The sequence below is a fragment of the Schistocerca americana genome, chromosome 4, assembly GCF_021461395.2.
Source record: "Schistocerca americana isolate TAMUIC-IGC-003095 chromosome 4, iqSchAmer2.1, whole genome shotgun sequence".
NCBI classification, from domain to species: domain Eukaryota; kingdom Metazoa; phylum Arthropoda; class Insecta; order Orthoptera; family Acrididae; genus Schistocerca; species Schistocerca americana.
Genome location: NC_060122.1, coordinates 438,733,325 through 438,752,371, shown reverse-complemented (window position 1 = coordinate 438,752,371; position 19,047 = coordinate 438,733,325). Strand labels below are relative to the sequence as shown.

The window sequence follows — 19,047 nt, the reverse complement described above, 5'->3', positions numbered from 1 at the left end:
TATGTTGTAAAGACAAAATGAATATGAGTGTTTGTGAACTCCAGGAAGAATGGAAGGAGGGTGGAGCCACTGAAGTAAGAACATTATGCAGATGGAAGAAGAGGAAACTTGAAACGTCAGTGTCTTTATATTCTAACACTTGATTCTCTAGTATTACTTGGCTGCATTAAGGCAGGTTTTCTGTACCTAAAAGTATAGCCATGCATCACAAATCCAATGAGAAGTTTCAACTGCCTAAGTGTGTGCAGAAGGCATTACACGGTGTTTCATGAAACCAGTGCTCCATTTATGTCCACAGAAAAATGAGTTGACTGTCTAGATGACCATCTAGCTTGCAAGTTTACTGTTATCAGTCACTGTTTAATTTTTTTCCATGCAGTGTTTCAAATGTTTAAATCTCCATCATGAGGTGGGTTTATTTGTATTAGTACAATGCGCGCGCGTGTGCGCGCGCTGTGTGTGTGTGTGTGTGTGTGTGTGTGTGTGTGTGTGTGTGTGTTATGTGGTGTAACCTGTGGCACTGTCTAGTAGAGAAACGATATAATATTTCAGAACATGGGTCCGTGGAGGTCTTTGACTAAAAACTGAATGTAAATGTTTTGTTTTTGTTTAATTTGCACACCTTCAGTGGTCATAGGTTCCTTTCTCTTTCATAAAACATCACATATAAACTGTCATACTTTGTAAAGAAAGATAATGCATAGGAACTGATAGGTGTAAAGAACATATAGGAAAAATAGAAACACTATTTCAAAGTACAAAGAACATATAGCAAAACAGAACCATTATTTTGTATTAAGTCTTAAAGCATTGTGGAGATTTTCAGTTGAGTAGATGAATGGATATGTTAGATTAAATACAGGCTGAGTCAGAAGGAAAGGAACACACTTTGAGGGGTGATAGTATTATTGCTTCTGTACAAAAAACTTAATATGGACATACACACTTTTCAAAATGGTTCCCAAGATAGAATACATTTAATATCACTTTTGTACATTTTTCTTGAGTAACTCAAAATTGCAAGCTCCAGAAAAAAGTTTCACAACACAAAATTAAACTACATTTATTACCAAAAAAGGTCATATTCTTTTTTTCTCTAGAACTAATAGTTTGCACAAAAAAGTGGGAGAATATTGAAAAATCACATGTGACGTGTGTTTGCTGTAGCTTAGATAGTTTTGGTAGGCTGGTCCTGATGCAAAATGTATTTCGACGGCAGTAAAATTGTTCTGTAGTCAGCTTCAAATGCTGGTTCTCTAAATTTCTCAGTAGTATTCCTCAAAAAGAACCATCCCTTCAAGAATTCCCATGTGAGTTCCTGAAGCACCTCTGTAACACTCGTGAGTTGTTTGAACGTACTGGTAACAAATCTAGCAACCCACCTTTGAATTGCCTCAGTGTCCCCCTTAATCAAACTTGACACAGATCTCAAATACCCAAGCAATACTCAAGAATAGGTGCACCAGTGTCCCATATGCAGTCCCCTTTACAGATGAACCACACTTTCCTAAAATTTTCCTGATTAACTGAAGTGAACTGTTTGCCTTCTCTGCCGCAGCTGCCAATGGGGTAAGTCGAAAATTTATGCCAGACCAGGTCTTGAAGCCAGATTTATTCGTTTTTTCACGAATTGTCACCTTGGCTGCTTCAGCTGTAAGGACGTGTACCGTGACTAACTGCAATTTCCAACTTATCCACACACTACTGACATAGTGCCCCTGCTCGGACATACCTGAAATAACAGACATCTCGTATGTATAGCTTAGGCGAGGCAGCCGAATGTGCCTTTCAGTGCAGATGCACAACACGCTCGATCTGTTATGGAAACCAGTGCTATGCTGCTAGTAATGAGAGTAATGGGTATACATCAGAAGTGTGTGAATAAGTGGGAAATTTGAGTCCACCAGGGGTCATGTCCAGATGACAGAGGCGATAAGGTGACCATTTGCGAGAAACATAAAAATCCAGTTTTGAGTCTCACAAATTTTATATTTCCCTATTGACGTATTCAATGCCCAATGTCAGCTAATGTAAATGAGTAACATAAGGAGAGCAAAGTTTTGGTTATACTGAAGTTGAAGGTTTGTTACTCTTATATCTGTTAGATGTTATAACTAAGTAAATGTTGAAGTAATACACTGATAAGGAATTAAAGGTGTTCATAGATATACTCCTAATAATCTAATCAGATAGATGTAATATCAGCCTGATGTGGCATATAGACTTGTGGTTTTTGGATGGATCTATCGGGTTAGTGAGTTAGGCAAGTCAGTTATTCATGGAAAGTTAGCAGGACTAAGTGGTACTTGGGCTGTTGATAAAATAGTGATATATTGATACTTTTTTTAAAAAAGATATTGATGTATATCAGCAATATCTTTTTCACCGATATGTCGATATTGAAATGGCAATATTTGATATTACAATTTTTTTTCACAACTTTTGATAAATATGTGAAATTGTTCTTCTGAAATTGTAGTAGAACATAATTTTACTTTCACTGTGTGAAGGAATTTTACTACTTTTTGAATTTTCATCAAATCCAGTCTTTCATTTTGACTGTGTGAGGCAAGTATAAGTGGCACAAAATAAGTCTGATTGCACTGATTGGGTGGTGATACGAATAGGATAACAAGATTTCCAATGTGAAGAAATAACAACTAGTGTGCTATTTCTTCAGATCGGCATTCTTCAAAAACAATTGCTGAAAATGATGAACAAAAATCTAAATGACAAGATTGGTCTGTGTGGTGGGTGGAGATGTGTGAGGGCAAATGCTGACGTCATTGGCTCTCACCATTGCCAACAGAAACTGCTGCGTTTAACTTCACCAAGCAATTTTGGTACAATTGCTGGGTCACTGGCATTTACAGGAATGAAGAAAGAGGGAACTCGACATGAAATGTTCTGGGCAAATCTGATATCTGATGAAATTGAACGGCAGACACAGTGGACACCTCCGATTTGCCACTCACATGCAGTTAGTATTGCTAACAAAGTGGTTATTGCCAAGTGTGGATGTAAGTCATTTTCCTTTCAATTCTTGCTCTGAGGGGGATGAGCAGGCTGCTAGCTTGTTGATGTGCAGAATATCTAATAACAAAACTATACTTTGACCAGTGCTACATTTACAATGTGCAGCTGATATTTTTATAGGCTGGTACGTCAAAAGTTTTTGCATCAATGTGTTGTTGTTGTGGTCTTCAGTCCAGAGACTGGTTTGATACAGCTCTCTGTGCTATTCTATCCTGTGCAAGCTTCTTCATCTCCCAGTACCTACTGCAACCAACATCCTTCTGAATCTGTTTAGTGTATTCATCTCTTGGTCTCCCTCTACAATTTTTACCCCCCCCCCCCCCCCCCCACACTGCCCTCCAATAATAAATTGGTGATCCCTTGATGTCTCAGAGTATGCCCTACCAACCGATCCTTTCTACTAGTCAAGTTGTGTCACAAATTTATCTTCTCTCTAATTCTGTTCAATACCTCCTCATTAGTTATGTGATATACCCATCTAATCTTCAGCATTCTTCTGTAGCACCACATTTCGAAAGCTTCTATTCTCTTCTTGTCCAAACTATTTATCGTCCATGTTTCACTTCCATACATGGCTACACTCCATACAAATACTTTCAGAAACAACTTCCTGACACTTAAATCTATACTCGATGTTAACAAATTTCTCTTCTTCAGAAACACTTTCCTTGCCGTTGCCACTCTACATTTTATATCCTCTCTACTTTGACCACCATCAGTTATTTTGCTCCCCAAATAGCAAAACTCCTTTACTACTTTAAGCGTCTCATTTCCTAATCTAATTCCCGCAGCATCACCCGATTTAATTCGACTACATTCCATTATTCCCGTTTTGCTTTTGTTGGTGTTCATCTTATGTCCTCCTTTCAAGACACTGTCCATTCCGTTCAGCTGCTCTTCCAGGTCCTTTGCTGTCTCTGACAGAATTACAATGTCATTGGCAAACCTCAAAGTTTCCTTGACTGCTTGCTCAATATACAGATTGAATAACATCGGGGATAGGCTACAGCCCTGTCTCACTACCTTCCCAACCACTGCTTACCTTTCACGCCCCTCGACTCTTATAACTGTCGTCTGGTTTCTGTACAAATTGTAAATAGCCTTTCGCTCCCTGTATTTTATCCCTGCCACCTTTAGAATTTGAAAGAGAGTATTTGAGTCAACATTGTCAAAAGCTTTCTCTAAGTCTACAAATGCTAGAAACATAGGTTTGCCTTTCCTTAATCTTTCTTCTAAGATAAGTCGTAAGGTCAGTATTGCTTCACGTGTTCCAATATTTTAAGGAATCCAAACTGATCTTCCCCGAGGTCGGCTTCTACCAGTTTTTCCATTCATCTGTAAAGAATTCATGTTAGTATTTTGCAGCTGTGACTTATTAAACTGATAGTTCGGTAATTTTCACATCTGTCAACACCTGCTTTCTTTGGGATTGGAATTATTATATTCTTCTTAAAGTCTGAGGGTATTTCGCCTGTCTCATACATCTTGCTCACCAGATGGTAGAGTTTTGTGAGGACTGGCTCTTCTAAGGCCGTCAGTAGTTCTAATGGAATGTTGTCTACTCCGGTGGCCTTGTTTCGACTCAGGTCTTTCAGTGCTCTGTCAGACTCTTCACGCAGTATCGTATCTCCCATTTCATCTTCATCTACATCCTCTTCCGTTTCCGTAAGATTGTCCTCAAGTACATCGCCCTTGTATAGACCCTCTATATACTCCCTTCCACCTTTCTGCCTTCCCTTCTTTGCTTAGAACTGGGTTTCGATCTGAGCTCTTGATATTCATGCAAGTGGTTCTCTTCTCTCCAAAGGTCTCTTTAATTTTCCTGTAGGCAGTATCAATCTTACCCCCAGTGAGATGAGCCTCTACATCCTTACATTTGTCCTGTAGCCATCCCTGCTTAGCCATTTTGCATTTCCTGTCAATTACATTTTTGAGACGTTTGTATTCCTTTTTGCCTGCTTCATTTACTGCATTTTTATATTTTCTCCTTTCATCAATTAAATCCAATATTTCTTCTGTTACCCAAGGATTTCTACTAGCCCTCGTCTTTTTACCAACTTCATCCTCTGCTGCCTCCACTATTTCACCCCTCAGAGCTACCCATTCTTCTTCTATTGTACTTCTTTCCCCCATTTCTGTCAATTGTTCCCTTATGCTCTCCCTGAAACTGTGTATAACCTCTGGTTTAGTCAATTCATCCAGGTCCCATCTCCTTAAATTCCCAACTTTTTGCAGTTTCTTCAGTTTTAATCTACAGTTCATAACCAATAGATTGTGGTCAGAGTCCACATCTGCCCCTGGAAATGTCGTACAATTTAAAAGCTGGTTCCTAAATCTCTGTCCTACCATTATATAATCTATCTGATACCTTCTAGTATCTCCAGGATTCTTCCATGTATACAACCTTCTGTTATGATTCTTGAACCAAGTGTTAGCTATGATTAAGTTGCGCTCTGTGCAAAATTGTACCAGATGGCTTCCTATTTCACTTCTTACCCCCAATCCATATTCACCTACTATGTTTCCATCTCTCCCTTTTCCTACTCTTGAATTCCAGTCACCCATGACTATTAAATTTTTGTCTCCCTTCACTATCTGAATAATCTCTTTTATATCATCGTACATTTCATCAATTTCTTCATCATCTGCAGAGCTAGTTGACATATAAACTTGTACTACTGTAGTAGGTGTGGGCTTCGTGTCTATCTTGGCCACAATAATGCGTTCACTATGCTGTTTGTAGTAGCTTACCCGCTCTCCTATTTTTTTTTATTCATTATTATACCTACTCCTGCATTACCCCTATTTGATTTTGTATTTATAACCCTGTATTCACCTGACCAAAAGTCTTGTTCCTCCTGCCACCGAACTTCACTAATTCCCACTATATCTAACTTAAACCGATCCATTTCCCTTTTTAAATTTTCTAACCTTCCTGCCCAATTAAGGGATCTGACATTCAATGCTCCGATCCGTAGAACGACAGTTTTCTGTCTCCTGATAACGACGTCCTCTTGAGTAGTCCCTGCTCGGAGATCCGAATGGAGTACTATTTTACCTCCAGAATATTTTACCCAAGAGGAAGCCATCATCATTTAACCATACAGTAAAGCTGCATGCCCTCAGGAAAAAGTATGGTTGTAGTTTCCCCTTGCTTTCAGCTGTTCACAGTACCAGCACAGCAAGGCTGTTTTGGTTAGTGTTACAAGGCCAGATCAGTCAATCATCCAGACTGTTGCCCCTGCAACTACTGAAAAGGCTGCTGTCCCTCTTCAGGAAGCACACGTTTGTCTGGCCTCTCAACAGATACCCCTCTGTTGTGGTTGCACCTACGGTACGGCCATCTGTATCGCGGAGGCACGCAAGCCTCCCCACCAACGGCAAGGTCCATGGTCCATGTATACAACCTTCTTTTATGATTCTTGAACCAAGTGTTAGCTGTGATTAAGTTAAGCTCTGTGCAAAATTCTACCAGGCGGCTTCCTCTTTCATTCCTTACTCCCATTCCATATTCACCTACTACGTTTCCTTCTCTTCCTTTTCCTACTATTGAGTTCCAGTCACCCATCGATATATCGATACTGTTTTTCAATATATCAAGGGCTGATAATGATATTTTTTAAAAAATATAGATATATCGAATTCCTGATATTCTTAAAAATATCAACAGTGCTAAATGGTACTCAGTATTACTGCTACGTCAAGTGCTGAATCATCATCATCATCATCATCATCATCATCATCATCATCATTGGATGTCATGGGTGTCCTTAAAGGAAAAGTGTTTGATTTTCTCCTTGAAGTCTCTCTGTTGTTTTTTCCTACTGTTTCTTTTGGAGGAGATGACATATTGGGTGATACTGAGGATACAGATACTACTGATTTCTTGTTTTACGAGGTAGTTAGCTTTGTTGGGGTGTCGATTTTCACCTTGATCACGAGACTAGAGTAAATGGTTGAGCAATTTTACATACATGGTTGCAAGTGTGAATGAGACCTACTACTAACAGTTAGGTTTTCTTGTAGGCAACCACCTTAATGCTGGAGTTTACTGTGGTCTCAGGGTGCACCAAGTGAATTCAGTGTTTGATGCAGCACTTCACACGGTACTGAGGACACTTGAGTAGCTGGAATGGAATCAGATGCCAAAATTCATAATTTGCTAATGGCTGTGCAGGTTATTCAATAGCTGTACCCAGGTGACAAATCATGGAAAATGAATTGTTATACACAGCAGCCAAATAGTGGCTGGGACCCTGATTGACTGGCAATGACTCTGTAACACATTGCAGTCTATCAGATCAACAACCTGGCTATGGTGTATTTCTTTCCAAGAAAAGAGATGTAATGAAGTGACTCATAGCAAACCTAGAGCAGGGCACTTCCCATTGATGAATGGTTTCCTCCTTCAGTGAGAGGACCCTCCACATTAAACGCTTTGGAGACCCAAGTCTGAGCATAGCACAAGGCACCACTTTGTGTTAAGAAGACCATCCCAAGTATAGGTTTGGCTGCGATTTGCTCAGCGTGTGAGCCATCTATTGCTCAAAAACTGGACTCATTTTGTATGAGAACGATATTGCTTCCTGTCCCATGACTGGTGCTGCTTTTTGCTGTCAATTTCTAGAATTATTTGGAAAAGAAACATTGGCAAACATAACAGCTGCTGTCACAAATGGCAGAGCAGCCAATATGATCACATAGGTGTAATTTTGTGCATGTGCTCATTAGGTTTCGCAGTTTGCTTAATTCTACTACCAATACATAACATTTGTTGAGCAAGCAAGAAATTTAGGAAACTCAAGAGCGAAGAACTAACGTAAATATGGAAAATAGATCTTGAAGTTTGGTCCTTTCTTAGTATGTATTAATCTTGAAAATACATCAATTGCATATGTGCCAGTAACGCTTTCAATAATAGCATAAATGACCATTTTTCGTCTTTCTCATTGTGTATCAATGCATAAGACATTGTATTCAGAATTCGGGATTTTTCTCCTGTCATGGTCTAGGCATTTAATTTGTTGAATGAAAGATGAAGAATGAAGTTCGTCCAAGCACACAGCAACAACTGCTACTGAAGGAAACACCATTTGCATCTCTCAATACATTCTGTGTATTCTTTGCATTGAGTGAGCTGTTGCCACTGAAATTTTACAGGAGCCTTCATGTGGTTTGGTAGGTGTGCTTTTGTCAAGTCAGTAACCAAAAGGTGTAAGAAATTTCCTGAGATTTTCAAAATATCATGGAAAAGTAGCCACAGAAATGTCTACTTGCTTCCTTGTCCCAAAATAACAGTAGGTCTTCTCACAGGACATGTAAAACTATAACATTTTTTGAGAAGCCTTGAATCCAAATGTTGCTGCATTCATATCACAACCCAGGTGTTGTCCCGTTGTGATAGATTTCTGTTGCCAAAAGTGGAAAAAATAACAATGTCCTTCATTTTGGTCTCTGTGGGAGTCAGTATCTGCTTACAAATTGTCGTAAACAGCCTCACCAAGGAGTCGTAAAACCGGCCATTCACATATATTTCTAAAAGTTGGCATTGGTGAATAAAACTTGAAAGTTCCTCAAAAGATGTGAAAGTAGCTTTACAAACAAATCATGAATTTGCATTACTTCTCCAAAGCTTTCTGGGTGACCCTTATAGTAGGGTTGGAACTTAAGTAGTGGCAACTATTTATTCACAGCCAATACATAGAGTTATATGTTTGCACCTGTTACTGTCCTTCAATGTAGTCACCAGCATTGTGTAGAACTCATTGCTAACAGCGATGTGGAAGGTTTAGTATATCGTTAGCAGAGCCTGTTCTGTTGATGGTGCTAATGGAGCAGTCTACTGCCTGTCAAATCTCTGTGACCAGCTTTGCGAAAGAATTGCTGACAATTTCTGTGCAAACCACCCATCATTTTGCACGACAGTGCGCGGGCGCATACAGCGCAATCTGTGTCTTCTCTGTTCGGTCGATGGAACTGGGAAGTACCGTACCATCCACCCCAGATGTAAGTCCTTGTGACTTTGATTTGATTCCGAAGATGAAGGAACCATTTCGTGGCATTCGCTTCAGAGCTGTTCCAGAGATTCGACAGGCAGTAGACCACTACATTCGCACCCTCAACAGAACATGCTCTGCTAATGGTATACTATGCCTTCCACATCGCTGGCAATGGGCTTTACACAATGCTGGTGACTACTGTAAGGACAGTAATGGTTGCAAATGCGTATCTCTTTTGTATTGGTTGTGAATAAATAATTGCCACTACTTAAGTTCTAACCCTCATAGGTACTGTTTTCCCTCAAAGGAATAAGTTTTAGAAATGTTTTAGATATGTTGTTTTAGTTAATTTCTTTGGATCTATATTCACAAGATTGTAAATTTTGTAGACTCAACTTGGCAGGGCAAAGTTTACACTGGTTGATCCAATGACTGGTCCAGGGAAAGGAGTCCATTTCTCAGATGTAGCAGGTCTTCAAGAAGCAAAAATAGAAGTTATGGAGTTTGTTGACTATCTAAAGAGACCTGAACATTACAGGCGACTTGGTGCAAAGGTTGGTATATATTATATTATTCAAGTACGTATTATGACTTTGTTACCTGTGCTTTGATTAATATATGATGTGATGTCTTATGACCATCACTGAATAATTAGCACTGCTGTGCAGAACACTGTATAGCTAATACATGAGAAGCCATTCGAGAGACAAACTGCAAGTGAACATGCGAAGAAAAGACCAACCCTGCATCATACCTCCTTGTGCAAAGTGTTTGAACGAATGGCATGCTTCCAGCTTTCTTATGTACAGTAGCTTTTAAGATAGTCAGTCTGAAGTTATCTATTATTCCAGTATATTTCATTGTTTGAGGCAGAAATTTCATAGTAGTTGTGTCAAAGCAGTGTCTGTACTATTAAAACTCATATGAAATAAGCGTCTTGGCTTCCTACTTAGACAGCGACAGATGAATAATAATGTATTTCTACCTAATTAAAGTGTAACAAAAACAAGAAGGCCTTGATATGCATGCATGTATTTCAGCAGCAGTGCTACCTGTACATAGTTAGGTAATCTCTTGGCTTTAATAATGAGATAGCGTGTGTCTTATCCCATTATGCAGTTAGAAAAAGTTTAACAAATAACTAATTCTGCATTCATATGTTCTCTCAATGTCACATGTATTATCTCAATATTTATCAAATAATAGTTTTATTGGTGCTTATTAAACTTTGACTATTATGATTAGTGCACATCTTTCTCATCCAAATTACACATTTTGGGAAAACATCAAATTTTGTGCATCTCTGTGACTTCACTTATTGACAAAGACAGTTGACTGTAAAAAATATGCTTTGGTCAGAGAGCTGACTGTAAAAAAACTTACTTTGGATGGAAGTTCAATGCCTAATTAAAAAAACCAGGATAATGCAGCATACCATACGCTCTGTTAAGTGCTAAAAATGTGTGGCATGGGGTGCTAGATGTTCTCTTAGATTAATTAGCCTCATAGTGCAGTAAGAACTCTTGATGACAAAATGTGCCATATTTAACATTTGTAGAGTTCTGATTCAGGAGAGGAGACTTTTAAAGGCAGTTATTTATCTTGCACAGAAAAAGGCTTTAAGTGGTCTCGGGAACATTGAAACTGCGAAATACTGTGAGGGCACACTTGTTTCTTCAGCCAAAATCCATTAAGTGATACAGCTCCTCTGACCATGAAGGCTTGCAGCTCAACTGTATTTCAGCATTCAGTGTCGCCAGTTTAATAAAGTCCCTTAATGCGCAATGTAATTTTTGTATCTCTATTGATTTTGACCTGCTTTGTGCTTGGCTTTATGAGCATAAGACGAACTGTGTCGTACCTGATAGGCCATATCATTCTGTCATGTCTCTCCTTTCTTCAAGTAGTCTTTTTTCCAATGTGTATTCTAGTGGCAGTTCACATTCTCCTCCCAATTTCTATCCTTTCTCTGGTAGTCTGCCACCAGTTTGTCAGATACACATTCTCTGGTTATTGATTGGGAAGGATTTTGCACAAAGAGAATTCTGTGTAAGTTTGCGACAAACTTTGTGCAATATTTTTGAAGTGCACATGGTCTTTGAGTACTGTGTTTGTGACTACTGTAAATCCTATGCAGTCATTTTATTTCTGTATTAACATGATTCACGTTGTCCGTTGCACTTCACATAGTGTAGACTGGGAACTGTCTGCTAGGCAAGCCCGATGTAAAACTGACTGGGCACGGCCCTTGCTGCCTGAGTTGTTGTTGTTCCGCCGGCAGAAGGCGTGGCCGAATTCTCGCATGCCCTCTGGTGGATGGGATTTTACTTGCGGCAACTACTGTCCGTGACACCCGTGCCAATGTGCGCCTCCCGTGATCTTTCTGGTGGCTACTGCACTCCTCCTCCTTCGGGGGTGGGGGTGAAGCCACTGTGATCGACTGCGTCGGAAGGTGGGGCGTCATGCAGTAGCGATGACCTCCTCGTCCATTGGAATGCTGCAGTCGGGGGCATCTGCCAACCCTCGAGCCGGCACCTTCGAATACTGTGGGAATTGATCCACACGAGGAGGCCCCCGTCGTCCCACCACCAGAGCCTGGGACAGAACGGGTGACAAGCTGTCGAACTCCGGATCCCTCGGGAGGGGCGTGACCCAGTGGCGGGGACGATGGGGAAGGCACGACCACAGGTGAACCAGCTTCCTGAGAAACCGGGCCTGCAAGGGGGGCCGGCTCTCGCCGGGGCATCTCTAATGATGGCGATGCCAGTGCTGGAGCTACTGGAGGCCGCCAAGGCTGAGAACCATCACAGTGTGGCGGAGTCACAGGTGGGAGGGGCAGTAGCATCCCCTGAGAAAACACAGGTGCTGGCAATGGGGAAGCCAGCGCCTGAGGGTTCGGAGGGTGGGTGCCCAAACGTGGACGTAGCTGATTTTGGTGATGACATACCTCCCGATCTCCCGCATGCAAGGTATAGAGCCGGTGGCCATTGCGGTGCAGGACCACCGCCGGTATACAACATGGATTGCGACGAAACCCATGTGCCCAGACCAATACACCCGGTGGAAAGCCAGGTACCCCATTTTGCAAAGACTGGCAATCGGTGTGGTCCGTTATGCCGTCAGGAAAAATGTCAATGCCTCCTCCGCAGGAAATTCGTGCACATACTTTTTCATCTGTGTCTTAAATGTGCGCACCATGCTATCAGCTTCCCCATTCGATTGTGGATGAAAGGGGGGAGAGCAAACGTGCTAAATACCGAAGGGCCTACAAAAATCCTGGAAGGTCTGCGAAATAAACTGAGGTCCATTGTCCAATACCAGGGTGACTGGCAGACCTTCCACAGAAAAGATTTTTACGAGTGCCTGGATTGCAACTTCTGAAGTGGTTGAGGAGCAGCAATCCACATATGGGAATCGGGAATAAGCATCAATGACAATGAGCCAAAAGCCATTGAAAAACGGGCCTGCAAAATCTATGTGAACATGTTCCCATGCCTGGGTTGCAGGCGGCCATGAAGAGAACGCTGCCGTGGGAAACGGCTGTTGGCTCGCACACTGGGAACAGGTGGCCACCAAGTGCTCAATTTCTCTGTCAATACTGGGCCAGTACACATGTCTGCAAGCCAAGGTGTTAGTACGGGAAACACCCCAGTGCACCTCATGTAATAACGTGAGGACCTCCCTTTGCAAACTTGCAGGAACAACCATGCGAGGAGCTTTATCATCGATAACCAGAAGGAGAACTCCTTCCAAGACTGAGAGGCGGTCTCGTAGAACAAAATAATGACGAAGAGGGTCCGAGGCCCGGCCTGCAGGTCGGGACGACCACACCTGCTGAACGAGGCGAACTACTTGCCGGAGAACCGGGTCAGCTGCCATTTTCCTGGCGACTCTAGAACTAGTGATCGGGAAGCCATCACCCGCTTGGCAGGGTGCCACATCCAAATGAAAACACATAATCTCCTCCCGATCAAACTTAGGATCCGGGCCTACCGGAAGACAGGAAGGAGCATCGGCGTTGGCATGTTGCCTGGTAGGGCGAAAATGAATGTCATAATGGTACTTACAGAGGAACAAGGCCCAGCACTGCAGTCTGTGGGCCACCCTATCCGGGGCCAGATAACGATATTAATGGCTTGTGGTCAGTGATTAACTGAAACTTCGTGCCATACAAGAAAAGGTGAAACTTGATAACAGCGTAGACAATGGTCAAAGCCTCTTTTGGGAGTAATGGCCTGCGCGGGACTAAGAGCTTTAGACGCAAACGCCAATGGCTATTCGGAGCCTTCCGCATTGCGATGGGCCAGGACTGCCTCCACCCCATACTGCGAAGCACCTGTAGCCAGGACCAATGGCTTATTGGGGTCAAAAGTAGCCAAACAAGGCGCTGACGTGAGTAGGCCCTTCGAGGTGAACGCGCGCTCGCATGCAGGCGACCAATCAAAAGGAACACCCTTGCGCAGAAGGCAGTACAGGGGGCAGGCTATGGTGGAAGCCCTGGGAATGAACCGATGGTAATAGGCAATCTTGCCTAAAAAAGCTTGTAACTCCTTCAGCAAAGCTGGCCGCGGAAGGTCGACGATACCTTGGACCAAACTTCTTAGCGGCTTGATGCCGTGCTGAGAGAAGGTGTAGCCCACATACTCAATGGATGGTTGGAAGAAGTTCGACTTACGCAGGGTGCAACACAGGCCCACGGACCTGAATTTGAGAAAGAGGGTTTGAAGGTTGTGAAAATGTTCCTTCATGCTGCAGCCTGTGACATTTATGTCGTCCAGGTAATTAATACAATGAGGGATTGTCGATGTGACGTGCTCAAGATGTCGCCGAAATATTGCCGGGGCACTGGATATTCCGAAGGCCAACCGCTGATATTGGTAAAGACCAAACAGGGTGTTGACGACCGCCAGCCGTTTGGAGTCCTCATCAAGCGGTTTGTGATGATAAGCCTCCGAAAGATCGTTTTTCGAAAAATATTGGCCTCCCGCCACGTCGGAGACCAATTCACCAGAACGAGGCAAGGGATAGGTGTCCACCACCAATTGGGAATTAAAGGTGGCCTTGAAATCGCCACAAAGACGTAATTTTCCTGAGGGTTTCCTGATAATAACGAGGGGCGAAGCCCACTCACTAGAAGAAACGGGACTAACGACCCCGAGGGCTGTCAGCCGGTCTAGCTCTGCTTTTACCTGAGAGCAGAGAGCCAAGGGGATCTGCCTCGTGCGTAGAAAACGCGTGAGAGCCGACGCCTTCAACATTAAGTGAGCTTCAAAGTCTGCAACACGCCCCAGGCCCTCCTCAAAGATATCCTTAAAGTCAGAGGTCAAAGATCCCAGTGATTGATGGGGAACGTCTTCAGAGACCAACGGTATGGTGTCTGCAATAGAAAAACCGAAAGCTTGAAAGGCATCCAATCCAAAAAGGTTAGCGGAGCATGCATCACTGACAACAATAAAAGTAAGAGGCCAAGTCACTGATTTGTAAGTAATGTCGGTAGTGAATTGACCCAGTAGGGGAATGAACTGTTTACCATAACCGCGTAGACGCCGGTAAACTGGCGCCAATGGGGGCGTCCCATGGTCGGTGTAAGTTTGTGCATTCAACAAAGAAACTGCCACTTGCAGTTGTAATCGGCGCGACCGAACTGACACCTCGATAGAGAGTTTGTGTGCCGATGCGTCGGGAGTCTGGCCCGATGAAACTTCCTGAATGTCAACATCCTTGTCCTCCGTACCTGCTTCCTTCAATTCTTTTAAGGCTGAGCAGCAAACTTTAGCAATGTGTCCTTTTTTATTACATTTGCGACAAACGGCCCAACACCGGGGGCACTCTGACCGATCATGATGTATATAGCACAATGCACAGGACTGTAACAGGGGCCGGCTGCCGGAACTCTGTTTACGCGCCGTGCGGGAGCGGCTGTAACGGCTGTATTGTACCGCTCGCAAGTTGTCCACCCCAGACGTAGTGGCCACGCCGCCCTGAACTGCCGCGATGTTGCACTACGCTTCCAACTGTTGACCTGCGGTGTGAGAGACGTCATATAATTGAGCAACGGACAGGGCTTCCTCAAGGGAAGGGTCTTCCAACTGCAGGGCCCGTTGCCAGACCTCCCTATCAGGGGCCGAACGAACAATGACGTCGTGCACCATAACGTGGGCATATGACTCTCGCGACTGCTCCGTGACAAAATGACACATGCGACTAAGACCGTGCAGGGTAGCAGCCCACGCCTGGTAAGACTGATGGCGCTGTTTCTTACATTGATAGAACTTGACCCTAGTTGCCACAACATGCTGCGGCGGCGATAATATGAAGACAGCGATGAACACAATGCGTCAAAAGACAAGGACATGGGTTCCTGCAACGGCGTGAACTGCCGCAAAACTTGATACAGTGAGGGAGATATCCAAGACAAGAAAAGAGCACGACATACCTCCGCATCGGCAACATGAAATACCTCGAAATGCTGCCGAAGGCGATGTTCATATGCGTCTCAATCCTCCGCCGTCTCGTCATATGGGGGAAAGGGAGGAGGATATGGCGCTGGAGCAGACTGCGTGGAGAGCAATGCCGGAAGCGCTTGTTTCATGGTTGCCATGAGCTCTGTCTGCTGCTCAACCAAAACCCGCACTAAATTCTCCATGCCGCGGATAAGCTGCGAAACCAGAACGACGACGCAACACGCGAAAGAACGACCCTACTTGTTGCCAATTGTGTATTAACATGATTCACATTGTCCGTCGCACTTCACATAGTGTAGACCGGGAACTGTCTGCTAGGCATGCCCGATCTAAAACTGTCTGGGCACGGCCTGTGCTGCCTGAGTTGTTGTTCTGCCGGCAGAGGGCGCGGCCGAATTCTCGCGTGCCCTCTGGTGGACGGGACTTTACTTGCGGCAACTACTGTCCGTGACGCCCGTGCCGATGTGCGCCTCCTGCGATCTTTCTGGTGGATACTGCAATTTCTTCAGGAGAGCAAGATGCCAGCTATTCTGATTTTTATTTTTACAACATGTGCTATTTTGTTTGTGTGTAATGTTTCCTTCCATTCCTTGACACAAATAGAGTGCTGCTGATGCCAAGCATTTGCTTTGCTTTGTATTTGTTTACAAAATAGTAGTTCACTGTCTCACCAGTAAAAGTTTTACAGTTTGCTTTCTGCAAAAACAGTGTTTTGCATACAACAGAAGCTCCCCCAAGTTCATCATGACCTGTGTGAAATCACCTTATGACATCAGAAAGGGTCCTAGCACATGAGCAGCAATGATGTCTTTGGTGCCCTAGATAATGTGATGCATTAGTCCTTGATGCCTTTGGTAGCTGTTATTGCCCTTAGCAATTGTGATATGTACACAGAAGTTTTATCACTGTTCTACTTACACCAAAGACGTGTTGTTAATTTTTCTAAACACTTATTGGCACTCAAGTCTTTGTTACTGAAATTGTGACCACACTATACTTTTATGGCATTCTTACATACTTTTCAGTCTTAAACATTTGAGCCGTTCACTCATTTTGAAACTGGGTAATGCCTCACAAAATTTTGAGTACTACCTGCTCTGTAACTGAATACTGCCGCCAACCTGGTCCTCTTTCTTCCACTGTTCATTAGTTGGTTATGAAATTGGGTATGGCCTTAAAAAATAACAGTACGATTTCCTTAACTTATAGGTTGCCCACAGCTCCCTTGCTTCACTTCGGTACTTCCACTACTCTGTTCCTGTTATTTTCTTTGTGACAATGAATTTCAGGTCATTTGTCTTGCCTTTTCTTCCATTCTCCACTGTTTCTTACTCAGCCCTACTCTATCTGCTTCTGTTGTGCTCTACAGTATAACTTGTTACTCTAGTATGCACCTCCATTTCTAATGACCTCATCAGTGAGATATTATTTCATCCCGGCCCGTTGACCACTGGTGGAACCCACACTGCTGTTGGGCATGCAGGCAGAATCTACAGGCTTTTATCTGCTGGAGTGGCCCCTGTGGGACTTCTGTTGGTCACCTGCTTAATGTAGGAATATGATTGGCGCTATGTGATAAGCTTTAGGCTTTGTGGCCACAACATAGCAGCACCCCCCAGCACCACACCTCCTCCCAATGAAAACAAAGATGTTGTCTATCTCTGAGTTCCCGAAAGTGGTGATGTCCCTGCCAGCGGCCATGGAACCAGGAGGGCTGCTGTCAACTTCCATGGGTGTGAGTGCCTATGTCAGAGTAGGGCTCCCTCATCAGTGTTTCAGAGATCGTGAAGCCTGTAGTGGAGATGGCTGCAGGTTATTGTCGATGCTCTTGGCTGTTAAGTGCATGACACTGGAATAAAAAACTATGGAAAATCTTCAGTAAGAGGGTGTGGCGCACTACGTGGGTGCACTTGGTTGACGTGCTTATGGCACTTGGAGACATCTTTGAGTTGCACTTCGAACATTGCCTGACCTAAGAGATGCATCACAGTCACCAGCACCTTGTGTTGTCAACCCTTGAAAAAAATTAGCACCTAGACGTTATCGTGGAGGAAGTATCGGAGGTGGCTCAATCAGCAGGAAGAGGAGCTAAGGACCATCATCTGGGTAACCTAGAGTTGTGATGGATGGAGCCAGCCATGCAAATTTTTGGCCATACTGGACTACTGTTGAATCCAAAGCAAATTTGACCACAACTTCTTTGGCTTTAGTATCTGTGTGTAAATAGCCATTGGGACTGACTCGAACTCTGGGTCTTGCTCCATGGCTAGGCACGAGAGGATGTCAGTATTGGCGTGTTGTGCCATTGACCTGTATTGTATATTGTATGTATGTATTTGGCTGTAATTACATTGCAGGTGTTAGCATCTTGGAGACAAGTGTAGTGGGGTGTTCTACCCCATTGACTTGGTGGAAACGACTGCTCCCAAGCCATAGTCCGATCCATCTGCTGCCACAGTTAAAGGTTCGGACGACTCATATGGCTTGAGACAGGTTGGACAAAGAAGAGCTCATTCGAGAAGCTGGAAAGCCTTGTTGCATGTGGAAGTCCAATTCCATTTCCCATTTTTCTCCAGTGCCTTGTGAAGTGGTTAAAGGATGGCATGAATTTTCTATAGTATCTGAGTTGTCCCAGCACAGATTTTGTTGTTTAGTGTTGTTGGAGACTGGGAGATTCTGGATGGCCCATATATAATGGAGTGTGGTCCGGATACCTGCTGCACCGAACATATATCTCAAATACATGACTTTTGGTATTAAGAAACAGTATTTTTCTTTGTTTCACTTGAGATTTGCCCACCTGAGCACTTGAAATAATAGTCTAAGCTGATAGCTAATTTCTGATCATTTTTGCCAGTGACAATAATGTCATCTAAGTAGTTGACTGTCGCCAGCACCTCTCTTGTAAGATGTGCTAAGTTGCATTAGAAGATAGCCAAGATGCTGGCAATGCCAAAGGGGAGCCAGTTGATGACTAAGATGTTTCTTGATGCCTCATTGAGTGGGAGTTGGAGATATATGCCATGCATATCAATTTTTGTGAAGATCTTGCAACTGGCAAGTCAAGCCATGCTCTTCACTTTATAAATAGGGGAGGCATCATCAAAGAATTTGATGTTTTGTGGTTTTGAAGTCTCCACAAATCCTTAGTGAACCATTCAGTTTTTTGACAATGATGTTGGGAGTGCCCCATTGACTGTTAGATACTGGGGTAAAGATGTCTTATTTTGTAAGTATTGGGGCTCTCTCTTAAGCTTATCCCTGAGCTCAAAAGGAACATTGCCCACTTTAAAGAAACAGACCGTAGTCAAGGGGAGGAGTGCAACAGTAGCCTCAAATCCTGTGGTGCTGGACAAGGGACACACAAAAACTGATTCATTCATGGGAAAAAGATCCCTCAGGTATGAGCTGGTCACGAAGGGTTGGATACTACTAGTGAAATCGTAGACTTCCAACAACAGGCCATTTAAAAGTTTTAACCTCAAAAGTTTATAGCCTCCGTCATATCAACCACAATTAGGCAACCTGTTAATGAGGCTGCCTGGTAC

The 19,047-nt window shown here is 43.3% G+C and overlaps 1 protein-coding gene across 1 annotated transcript in view; it reads left to right on the top strand.

The window, feature by feature from the left end:
* The window catches only part of LOC124613007 (paraplegin), an 88,603-nt gene that overhangs the window by 18,420 nt on the left and 51,136 nt on the right, over window positions 1-19,047 (top strand). The window contains exon 5 of the mRNA XM_047141561.1: window positions 9,425-9,589. Coding sequence (XP_046997517.1) covers window positions 9,425-9,589 — 165 coding nt within the window. The remainder of the gene's footprint in view (window positions 1-9,424; window positions 9,590-19,047) is intronic.